Raw genomic sequence first — 12,277 nt, 5'->3', positions numbered from 1 at the left:
TATCTAGCTTTGAGAATAACCCACAATAACTGCAAATGTTACTAAAAACACTCATTCACAACAAGAATTTGCCTAGTATATGTTCAAATTAGCTAAGATTCTAAAGTGCAGCCTCTCTAAAAAAGCCACAACAACACAGGATTGGGCAAGTTGTCATTTAGCTTTTGTAGCACTTTTCAAAAACATCAAGTCTAATTTTTAAACTAAAATCCAAAATCCAAATTGATATATATGCAGTTGTATGTGTTTTATATAATAAAAAGATTCACATTAAAATTTCCATATTAAAATTGTCAAAAACTCAGCAAATGGGTAATATATGATTACTAAAACAAAACAAAAATCTTTTGTTTCCTGGGATACAGAAATACAACATTTAAACTTTTTAATCTATTTTTAAAGGCACTTCATTTAATAAAAACTTATTTTTAAATCTTAATCTTGATTATAACAATTTGCTGATTTACAAACAATACCATTTATAAAGCTTCTAATTTTTTGAATTGTCCAATTAAAATTCTCTCTTTTTTATCTCTCTCTAAAATGTCCAGCTTTTTGTTGTTTTTCTTTTGTTGTTTTGCTTTCTGTGGTTTTGTCGAAGTTACTGTTACTTGTTTTATCGGTGGTTGCCATGGCGACAGTGCCTCTGGCTGCCGTGTGTTTTTTCCTGAACTCCGCCGTGCTGGGTTAGTTTTAAATCTGAGAAAAACCTTTTAAAAACTGCAACTGCACAAACTCACAATCACTCAAAACACAAAATCAACTCTAAAAGGGTATATAAACACATCCTGAAAACTTAACAAACCACACCACTGTAACAAGCTGGATACTTTCCCGGGGCTCCCCTCCAGAGAGAGAGCGGGGGGGGGGGGGGTGGACCGCCTGGTCCGCCACTGCCGCAGCTCCGCTCTCATCCTTCTTCACATTTTTTACTGTTTTTTCTTCTGGGGACTTGGGCTCTGACCCTTCGCTGCTCGTACCTCGATCACAGTCAGAGCTCCACTGGCTGGCCATTTCCTGTTTGCCGTGCTTTTTTCTTGGGCCCCGGCCCTTCCAGCCACCCCTGTGGGCGGGCTATTCCCTCCCCCCTGGTTCCACTCCGCCTCCACCCCGCCTCTAGCCCCACCTTTCCCTCCGCCCCTCACTCCAGGCTCTAACCCGCCCTTTGCCACCCCTCCTTTCCATTGCCTCTGCATTCCAAGCATTCTGCACACGTCCCCCGCTTTCTTCTCTACATCTCTTATCTCTCTCAACCCTCCAACTGTACCCATCTTCCAAGGCCAGCTTCTGTTCTTTGTTAAAGACATATTTTTCCTGCTCTGTAACATTTTTCTCAGCGCCATCTTTAAGTCCAAGGGGGGATGTATCTCCCCTTACTTGCTTTGCTACATTTCTGGCTTCTTCTGTTAAATTTTCCCAAAAATCTCTTGCTTTCTGTTGCCCTTCTGAGAGCAGCTCAGGGTTTGGGGTTTTAGGAGGCATATCGTCCTCCTGTGTCCCCTTCTGCTCAGCTGAGCTACTCTCATCTGGGGATTCTAAAGTTTGTGTTGTAGCACTCACCCCTAGTTTTGGGGTGACCAACAGACAGCTTTTTGCTGCTGTCCAGGCTTCCTGCTTTTGTCTAGCTTTTTTCAAGGCCTTAACGACCTTCCCCCATGACTTAAAATGTTTCATATTACCAGAATCTACAGTTTCATTAGCCAGAGCCCTGGTACATTTCTCCCACACCTCAGGGTGAAGAATGTCCACTGGTCGCTCTATAATACTCATTTGTAAAAGCTGTATAACAGCAAGCTTAAAATCTTTAGATTTGCAGTCTACACCCCACTGCTTATATAGTTCAGATACGACCTTTATCAAAGATTCCATCGTCGTTGAAGATGCAGGGACGTCTCCCTCGTCAGGAAGGATCCAGCCTGTCCTGACCGCTGCTCCTGTTTTTTCAGGGATTCCTCGATTTCTGGATTTTTTCCAGCTTTTCTTCCCGGGTTTCGGCACCAATTGCTGGTTTTTCAAGCAAGGCAAACACCCTAGTCCAGGAGCCAGCCCGTGGCCTCTCTCCCGGGCCACCCTGGCCAATCTACCCACAAGACATCAATATGATGGATGGCGAAGCAATGGCGTTTATTGCAGGGGAATTTGACAATTTATAACTTAGGGTCATTGTGTTACTCCCATCTGCTCACGTCACACTTAAGTGCTATTGGCTAATTACAGGAGGTTTTACTATCCTAAAGAGAGGGGTTTTTTCTAACTTTCCATTACATTCCGAGATCTTCCGCATCGCCGGGCCTTAAACTACAACAGTCGCTCTACACCAAATCCCCCTCACAGTTTCCCCCAGAGAAGTCCAACGCTGCCCTTGCAGCAGCCTGTCTGCACAGAAACACTTCCAGGGCTCTCTGCATTTCCCTTCCCTCACTCTTGCCTCACTCACACACCTCCCAACAACCCACTTGGTGCTTTCAGCTGCAAGGAGTTCAAAGCTTGTCTGTCCTTCAGCAGCTGCTCTAATTCTGCCTTCAGCCAACTCTGGGGTTGTGTTTATTGTAGAACTCCCTGTGTGTCTGAAACATTCCTTGTGTGGTTCTGCCTTGGGGAAGGGGAACCTCCTTGGTGGCACCTTGGCCTTGGCACACACTTGAGGAGGGTGTCTGTTTTCCATGGGGAAACTCAGCAATTTTAAATTGCTAAATCAAAGAAGGAAAACCCCTCTTTGCCTGAGTGCAGCCAGTTCTGTGAGCAAAGCAGGTCCCAGGAGAGTGAGGAGAGACAGGATGGGGCTGGGGAATGTGGAGCAAGGTTGTCCCCACTGGGTCAGACCTCAAGGCACAGCTTCTCTGACCTGGCCAGACCTCCTTAGGAGAGACCCTGGATCAATATCCATCACTGAATGCTGCAATCACCTCTGTTCTAAAGAGAACAGGAATAAAATACACCCTTTAAAATAGGAATATACATTTCTGAGAAGCTCTTTGAACTATTTCTCCAGAACTATTGTAGGAAGCTTTCCTAAGAACTGCACCAGACCAGAGGGAAATCAAGGCACAGCCATGGTTTGTTAGGACTTGCTTGATCCTAATGAGCTCCGTGGTGCATTTGGAGATGAGCCCTTGAATGTCAGAACCTGAGAGGAGATTGTACAAACTTTTCCAGGAGTAAAAGTCATAGGAAAAACCCAAAGTTTCTCAAAACATTAATGGGTCCCACTGAGGTCCATCCCCAACACAGGCTCCTCATGGACTCCTTGGAGGACAGAACTGCAGGCCAGGATTGCACAAAAACCTCCCAGAGACTCAGTGTGGGAAGGAAAATCCAAAGTAGCTGAAAAACTCTGAGTATCTCAAAGTATTGATGAGCCCCACTGAGTGTCAATGCAAAGCTCCCAAGGGACTCGTTAAAGCAGATAATTGGAGGCCAGGATTGCACAAAGCTCTCAGAGACTCCAAGGCAAAAGCCAAAGTCCTTTGAAAAAGCTGCAGTCCCTGGGAGCATGAAGGAGCCCCCCAGGGCCATTCCTGAGCAAGGCTCCCCAGGGACTCCTTCCAGCAGATCCCTGAGGCCACTGGCATGTGGGCTAGGGGGGATGCTGAGGGCAGGCCAAGGGGGTGACAGTGGCCAGCCTTGCTGGGGCTGTATCAGGAGGCCCCAGGGCCTCAGGACAAGGTGTCTCCTCACAGCCCTTGCTGGCACAGCATTGGCTGCTGTGGCCCAGGGCACCAAGACTTGGCTTCTCTTTGTCCCCACCTGTCATCAGTGCCTCCAGTTCTCTGCTCTGCCTGGGGCCTGGGGACACTTTCTCAGTCACGTCCCTCAGTGGGACCCATTAAAAGGAAAAGAAACTTTGGAGTTGGATTCTGACTTGGAGTTCTTGAGAGCTTTCTTCCCCTCCCTCCCAGGGACTGATGTTCAGGGCCTCAGCACAAAGCCCCAAGAGGGTCATTAAAGTCCTGCTGCTGTGTCTGTGCTGCTGAGCTGGGCCAGGCTCCCGGCACAGAGGCAGTTCCTGGAAACCAAGAAGAGCTTCAAAAGCACATTTCTCTTGCTGAGCAGCTCTTCTGCCAGCCCAGCAGGGCTGGGGCACTGCCTGCAGCCACCCTGGGCACAGCCCAGAGGTACAGAGAGCTTCAATCAGTCAGGGCTGGGAAGGTGCTGAGAAGTGCCTGGGGCAGAATCACTGCCAGCCCTTGACACAGGAAGCCTCTGGCTGCAGGACAATGCAGCTGCAGCTCCTGGAGGCATCTCCTCAAGCTGGAACATCCCAGTGCCTACAGACTCTGTGAGTACAACTCTGAGTATTTCTGGTGTAGGAGAGGTGAATGCTCATGAAGCTCTGACATGCTGAGGGTTTCTGATCTGTCATGGAATATTTCCAAGACAAGGATTTTGATAAAAATGAGGACATTTCCTAAGACTTTGTATTCAGTTTCCTACTATTGCAGAAATGCAGGGAGGAGGGGGGGATAAATATTCAAGGTATTATGAATTTTGACAAGTGCCTGAGACATCCAAACTGTTACTTTTAGCGATCAATGGGCTCACAGGAGATTCCTAATGTGCTTTCAGCCACTCTGCCCATGGACAAGCACCAGCATCACCTTTGCTGGACCCATCAGGCTTAGTCTGAGCTGTCTTTTCTCCAAGCTGCAAACAGAACCTGTCCCCAGCCAGAGCCCTGCAAACAGGCAGGGTTCTGTCAGGCCAAGGAGAGTACACAGCGATTTGGGGGGTGTGTGGGTGCTGGCAGGGAGAGATCAGGCACAGGCAAACACCAGCAGGAGGAAAATCTCCAGGAAGCAGAGAGAAGATCAGGGAATGAGAGAAAACAAAAGCCCAGAAATCCTGTGGCAGAGAGAGTTTAGAGATGTCCATAGGAGCCCCTGCAGTGCAGCCCCTCCCTCTGAACAAGCCCCCTCCGTCCTGTCCTCCCAGCCCAGCCTCTGCCCTCAGGGCCGGGCTCCCAGGTGTGAAGCCCCTCCTGTGCAGGCCGAGCTGCAGCAGAGCCGTGGGGCAGCTCTGCAGCCCCGGGCCCAGTTCTTTCTGCAGAGCAAAGGGCTGGGAGCAGCTGCCCGGCACTGGGGGCTCTGGCAGGGGGCACGGCTGGCTCAGGGGGACGCTGTCCCCAGTGCCCGGCTGTGGGCAATGCTGGCAGTGCAGCCAGGGAAGGAGCTGGATCTCCCTTCATCCAATGCCATCATAAGGACACTTGGAAGTCTCCCTGAGATTTCAGTCCCAGCTGGGAGCTTCAATCCAGGATGCAAACCTGTCCTAGAGCATCTCTGTGTTATCTGAAAGACACACAGGGAAAGGCAGAGGTGTTCTGAAAATGCTGTTGGGTTGGTGAAATGAAGAACATGAGTTCTTGGATACAAATGTGGAGCTGGGCTGTGGTGGATCCATCTGCTTTAAGCAATATCTAGCTGTTTTAATAGGAAAACATGGGAAGGTGATCACCCTCCATTTGAGGAAGGTTAAAGCCCCGAAAAACTCTGAACAGGTCAAACCATAGATCATCTCCCTTCACTCTCCACTCATTACTGTGTCTCACAGAACTTTCTCTGTTCTTCATGGGGGCAGCAGAAATGCAGAGGGTTTGATATCCAAGAATACCAAGAGAGATATGCGGGAGCTTATAAAGAAAACCTTACAACTCTTAAACACAAAAGTGTGTCCGTGTGTGTTACAGAAGAGGGAGAATGGGAAACAGCTTTGATTTTGATTATAGACATCTCTAACTCTTCACTGTCCTTTTCTCCAGGCAGTACCCAATGCCCAGCCACAGTAAATGTCCAACAGCAGCTCCATCAGCCACTTCCTCCTGCTGGCATGGGCAGACACGCGGCAGCTGCAGCTCCTGCACTTCTGCCTCTTCCTGGGCATCTCCCTGGCTGCCCTCCTGGGCAACGGCCTCATCATCAGCGCCGTAGCCTGCAGCCACCACCTGCACAGCCCCATGTTCTTCCTCCTGCTCAACCTGGCCCTCAGCGACCTGGGCTCCATCTGCACCACTGTGCCCAAAGCCACGCACAATTCCCTCTGGGACACCAGAGAAATCTCCTACACAGGATGTGCTGCACAGCTCTTTTTTTTGGTTTTCTGCGCTATAACAGAGTATTTCCTGCTGACCATCATGTGCTATGATTGCTACGTGTCCATCTGCAAACCCCTGCACTACGGGACCCTCCTGGGCAGCAGAGCTTGTGCCTACATGGCAGCAGCTGCCTGGGCCAGTGGCTTTCTCTATTCACTGCTGCACACAGCCAATATATTTTCTCTGCCTCAGTGCAAGGGCAATGCCCTGGGGCAGTTCTTCTGTGAAATCCCACACATCCTCAAGCTCTCCTGCTCAAATTCCTACACTAGAGAACTTGGGCTCATTGCTGTTAGTGCCTGTCTGCTGCTTGGCTGTTTTGTGTTCATTGTTTTCTCCTATGTGCAGATCTTCAGGGCTGTGCTGAGGATCCCCTCTGAGCAGGGACGGCACAAAGCCTTTTCCACCTGCCTCCCTCATCTGGTTGTGGTCTCCCTGTTTATAAGCACTGGCACATTTGCCTACTTGAAGCCCCCCTCCATCTCCTCCCCATCCCTGGACCTGGCCCTGTCAGTTCTGTACTCAGTGGTGCCTCCAGCCCTGAACCCCCTCATCTATAGCCTGAGGAACCAGGAGCTCAAGGCTGCAGTGTGGACACTGATGACTGGATGGTTTTGGAAACATTAAACTGCTGGCCAATTTCTGCAAATCACTTGTAATAAAAGTCATCTTTGATACTTCTTGTTTTAATTTTGGAGGTTCTTTTTCTTCATTTTACTTTCTAATATTGTGCACAATAAAATGTTACTGTTTGTGCCATTTCTCATTTTGTTTCTCTCTTCACCTTCCCTGTGGCCACAGACTGTGCCAATGAGGAGCTGTGCTCTTGGTGGCTGTAAAGGAACTAAAGGATCTCCCGCAAAGTTTTCTCCAGAGATCTCCCTTTTGTTCCCTTCTCTGGAGCTGCAGCAGCAGTGTCTGTGTGCAGAGCTGGGGGCAGATCAGTGCTGGCACAGCAGCTGTGCCCAGGAGCAGCAGCACTTGGTGTTGCCAGTGCTGCTCCTGTGCCACTGCCCCGCTGCCCTCCTGGCCCTGGTGTTGCTGCAGGGCCTGAGTGCTCTCGGGGCTGGGCACAGCCCTGGGGTGGCAGTGCCGGGGCTGCAGCAGGGACAGGCCATGGGCACTGCTGGGGCAGCGCTGACGCCTCAGGGCAGGGCCTGGGGGCTCCAGGCTCCTTGCCCAGGCTCTCTCAAGAACATGGCCAAGCCAAAGCTCAGCACAGAAAACCCCCGTGAGCAGCCCCAGGGTGGCCGTGGGCAGGCTGGGGGCAAACAGCATGGCTGGGGCTCTGCAAGGTCCCTGGGGGAGAGGGGAAGGAGCAGCAGAGCAGGGGCTGATCCATCCCCACTGCGCTGGACACCCCAGGGCAGCGTCCCAGAGCGTCCTCATGGAGCTGCCAACAACATCCCCCCTGTGCAGCCCTGGCCTCTCCCCCAGCTCAGAGAGGTGCCGCATCCTTGCAGGCACATGTCATGAATAAAATCTCTCAAGAAATCCACCCAGGATAAAATCCTGTGTTTAGTTAGGTACAGTTAATGTTCTTATCCCATTTGTAAACCTTGTACCCCTTGTTTACTCTGATGGTTATTAGTAATGTTAATTGCATACCAGTTTCTGAAGTGTTTTAAAGGTTCTTATGAGACATTCCTGTACCCTTTCCCTTACTTCCCTGCTACCTTGTAACAGAGCTGCTCCCATGGGGGCTAAATCAAACTAACAAAAGCAACCCATTAGAAAGGTATGCCACAGAACAAGGCAACTCCCATGGATGCTGTGCCACACTAGAACAAAGAAACTCCCAGGAAGCTGTGCAACCGAGTAATATGCAAACTAAGGCATGCAGGACACCAAAACAACGAGCTAACAGAGGAATAAAACAACAAGGAAACATATTTGAGCAAGCTATGATGCAAGATCATCTCCCTGCATCAGCTAAGCCTGCTTAGAAACCATCTTCCTGCATCACCATGACCTCAAGAGGACTGGAAAGGACTGACAGCCCTAGAGAGCGAACCAGAATGACAGGTCCCTGACTACTCTCATGAGGATGGAAGCCCCAGCTCTGCAGTGTGTGCTGCAAAGCTGAATTGTGCCTCCTTTTTGGAGCTGACAGTGTGGGAATAGCCGTGGTGCAAGCAATCCCTTGGACCCCCCCCCACCCCAAGAGCTGAATCCTAATAAAGGCATCAAACAGGAGTCTTGTCTCCTGGCCAATTTCTTTCAATTACCCTGTGCTGCAGGGGCCGTGGCCGAGGGGGCCTGGACCCACCCGGAGCTCCTCCCGGAGCCCAGCGGATTCCAGCTCAGCGGGGGCCAGCAGCGGGGCACGGCTTAGGCTCGGCAAGGTGTGAGCAGCCGTGGTCCGGCCCAGCCTCAACCGGGGTCCCGCAGCCTCCCGTCCCCACCCGGTCACTGCCGGGGCTGGCCCGGCCCCGCCAGGCCGAGCCTGTGCGATTCAGCCCTTCTGGGACACAGGGCCAGAAAGACTTCAGCCCTGAAGCAGCAGGCTTTGAGTTCAAGCCTTGGGAAGCACTTGCCAAAGGCTTGATGGCAATTCATACGTTCACCAAGTCACCCCACTGAAAATTATGTTTCTAGAATCTTCCTGTATCTCTCCCCATATTGGTTGCAATTCGTCGCAGTATTTTGCACCTTTCTAACCCCAGTCTGTGTCTGGACCCATGCCCTCAGACTCTGCCCTCACACCTCCCCTAGATATTGTTGTGTCTGCCCCTAGTCCTGGTCTTTGCACTTTGCTCCTGTGCTGCGCAGGCTTTATGGGCCTCATCCCTACTTGATTTTCCTATTCCAGTTGGTTTTGGGGACTCCAGCGAACCTGCTCCTTTAATTTCCTCCTCGGTTGCCCGGGTGTCAGGGGACCCTGAAGTTTTAAGGATTGTTGCGGCCACTGTCAGCACGACTGCAAGGGCCGCAGTGCAGCGGGGTCCGGCCCGACCGGCAGCCGGGTACCTCCTCAAAGGTGGAAGCAAGAGAGAGATTTCCCCGGCTTGCCTGTCTGCAAAATGTCAGTCTCACAGAGGTGGATCCAGCTTTTTAAATGCTTTAATAGGTAGTCAGTTCCCACAGCTAGCCAGCTCTTGGATTTTGCTTGGCACAGAGGCAGCTCTCGCTTAGTAGCTCCCCTCAGTAAAATCATTTCCATGGGGGGCTTCTTCCCTGCTCACCAAATAGCAATTCATGCAAAAGCAGCACAAACTGTTCTTCCTGTCCTCCTATCTTTGCCAGAGAGTGCCTTTCAAAGGGATAATAATTGGGAGCGAGGGGGTTTACATTTCCATTGCAAAGGAGTCTCCTGCCTCCCTTAGCAGGCCCCTGTCTTTCAAACGAAGACACACACGGTCTCCTTTTGCACCTTCACTTGGCCCCAGCCACTCCTGATCATTTGAAGGAGCGGCTCAGAAGAAGCGGCTAAAGTCCCCCAAGGCCTGGGCTGCTCCAGGCCTCTCCTGGTGCCTTGGGCTGTTGAAGGGGTGCCGGGGTGCCCTTTGTGACACAGGCACGGGGTGCTGGGGTGGCCTTTGTGACACAGGCACGGTGCGTCAAGGGGCCGTGGTGATGCGGGACCTTGCGGTGCCCAAAGTCCATTGTGACATGGCAGAGCCCCGCCCCGGCTGGGGGGTATATAAAGGGCTTGTGGGGCCTGGGTCAGTCCCAGGACAGTGGCTGTGTCCAGGTACCTGTGTGTGCCAGAGGACTGCAGGCACGGAGGAGAAGGCGAAGCCCAAGTCCCAGCCCCCCAGGCCCTGGCCCGGCTCACAGAGAGCCCAGGCCTTGAGGGAGCAGCAGGAGGAGGCTGAGAGGGCAAGCAGAGGGAGGAGAGGAGCCGTGAAGTCCTGCGCTGAGGAAGAGCCAGAGCTCTGCCGAGGAGAAATGAACAAGTTCCAGCAAGGGACTCCAGGGGAAGCCTGCACTGAGCCACAGCTGTCCCCAGGAGAAGCCCATAGTTGCCAGGAGCTCTCTGAGTGGGATGAAGGCCTTGAGCAAGAGCTGGTCCAAGTATGGGGGAGCTACTGGCATTTCCGGGACTGGGATGAAGTCAGGGAGCAAGAGCCCTCCCCAGTTGTCTCCGAGTGGGACGAGTGCAGGGAGCAGGAGCCGTGGCAGGTGGACAGCGATCACTGTCAGGAATTCTCAGATTGGGAAGAATCTCCTGAGCAGCGGCTGTCCCCAGGAGAAGGCACGGGCTGCCGGGCACTCTTGGACTGGGAAGCTTGCCGCAAGCAAGAGCTGTCCCAGGACGGCCAGGAGGTGACTGGAGGCAAAGCAAAGAGAAAATCCTCCAGGTCCAGCTGGGATGATGACAGTGATGGAGAGCTGGCTCAGGACAGCAGGGAATACTGCGACATCCTGTGCAGCCAGCTCAAGCCCTGGCAGCGGGAGGACGATGACTGGGATGAGGTGAGCGTCCTGGAGCTGCACGAGGAAGGAGAAGAGGCCAGGCAGCAGAGACTGGCAGATTTAGAAGCAATTTAGCAGGGGAATCCTGCTGCCTGTCCCTCGAGAAGCTTGGGTGGAGTGCCAGGAGCCCGAGCTGTGCCCGCAAGAGCAACTCTGTGCCGGGCCTGGCCCTCTGGCAGCCCAAGCCACGGTGGAAGATGTCTCTTCTCCTGGGCAGCCGCTTCCCCACAGGAAAGGCCGCTCGCTCTTGAGGCGGGCGCTGTGGGGGCTGTTCCGCTCCACCCTGCTGGACTCCAAGGCCATTTCCTCTCCTTCGGAAAGGACTTTGCTGATCCTGTGGCACTTTGGCCATGAGGAATGGACACAGACAGGAGGTGATGCTCCCAGGACACGACGGCGGCCTGCTGGACTGCAACACACACAATTCTAACAAAAGAAAAGAAAGTTGTGTTTAGGAAGTAGTAGTAGGAAAGGAAAAGAACCCAAACCCCCCACCCACTAAAACCTGCATAAGACCCTCCAGAAACCAAAAAATGATAAAGAATAAGAATAGGAATATTAGGAAGAAGAGGTAGAAGCTGAAGTAGATGAAGACGTAGTAGTACTTAAAACATGGAAAATTAAGAATAAGAATAAAATGTTGGAGTCTGGAATACAGAGTGTGTGCCCTTGTTTCTGATACTTAGTTAGAAGATCCAGTTATAAGTTCCCCCAGGCAGGGCAGGTCCCTGGGTGCTGCCCCTGGCCCAGATAGTTTTCAGATGGGAAAAACTATCAGAAGTAAGGTTTTAGAAGACAAAATGTCTTCCCTGCTGACAGCACTGTAAGGAATAGCTGCAGGGCAGAGTTTTAAAAACAGAGGTTGTCTTGACCTCTCTACAGCCTTGCATGGTGCTGAGCATGATAGATCAGGGGAAAAAATATTATAGTGGGTCAGACACATCACATTGCAACAGAGATGTAACAGCACCGCTGATTTTTCCATGGTTCTGGATGACAAGAACTAGGATACTGCATTTAATATGACTACAAGAAGGGTTTGGAAAGAGAGAGTTCAGAAAAGAGCAACAAAATAATTAAGGGACTAGAGGGATTTACCTATGAGGAAGATTAAAAGAACTAAATAAATATGTCTAGTTTGGCTAAGTGATAACTAAGGAGAGGCATTTCAACCATCTACAGATGTTTGAGTGACACACACACACTAGGGAAGGAAAGGAATTACTTAGCAGGAAACAAGCAGGTATATCAGGGAGTAATGGAACGAAATTAAGAAAGAGAAAACTGCGGAATTTAATGCAAATCCTCCTGACAATGGGTTCTAATAGTCTGTAGAAAACATACCAGCATATGTGCAACAGGGAACAGTCTTGCATTGATAAGGAGGGGGACTTAAGTGACTTGATGGGCCTTTCCAATCTCAAATATTTATGATTCTATAATTAAGCATTATTCAATTTAATGACATGTGCCATTTTGTTTTCAGCAAGTTCTGACTGTTGCCTCAGGTCATAAGTGTGCAATTATTTCCTAACTAAAGGTCTTACTTTTTTACTCATGAATCCTTATGAAATTAACTAGGCTGGTCTCCTATTTTTTTCTTAACTTAAATTGAATTTCTATTAATGCATATATATATTATAATTATAACTATAATTTAATTATAATGCCCAGATGAGCACAGGGGCTCTTCTTCCTCTGAGGATGAACTGCATGCAACAAAGGGAAAAAAAAAAAAAAAAGTTACATGATATTTTCAGCTAAGAG

At 50.5% G+C, this 12,277-nt stretch overlaps 2 protein-coding genes across 2 annotated transcripts in view; both read left to right on the top strand.

Annotated features, from left to right (window-relative positions):
* Positions 1-12,277, top strand: part of LOC102107146 (uncharacterized) — a 178,884-nt gene that overhangs the window by 106,450 nt on the left and 60,157 nt on the right. The gene's annotated exons all lie outside the window — the stretch shown is intronic.
* On the top strand, positions 5,680-6,718 carry LOC102113716 (olfactory receptor 14C36-like). Its single transcript, XM_088063866.1, has one exon. The coding sequence runs from the start codon at positions 5,786-5,788 to the stop codon at positions 6,716-6,718; it is 933 nt and encodes a 310-aa protein (XP_087919992.1). The 5' UTR covers positions 5,680-5,785.

Source organism: Pseudopodoces humilis, chromosome 18 (genome assembly GCF_049639895.1).
Source record: "Pseudopodoces humilis isolate 2021_Gansu_Grassland_sample_001 chromosome 18, ASM4963989v1, whole genome shotgun sequence".
Taxonomy (NCBI): Eukaryota; Metazoa; Chordata; class Aves; order Passeriformes; family Paridae; genus Pseudopodoces; species Pseudopodoces humilis.
Note: the sequence above shows the minus strand (reverse complement) of the source record. Positions and strands in the feature narration are given on the sequence as shown.

What these genes read in the sequence shown, in the direction of transcription:
- LOC102113716 (XM_088063866.1), top strand. Translation starts at nt 5,786, where the DNA reads ATGTCCAACAGCAGCTCCATCAGCCACTTCCTCCTGCTGGCATGGGCA.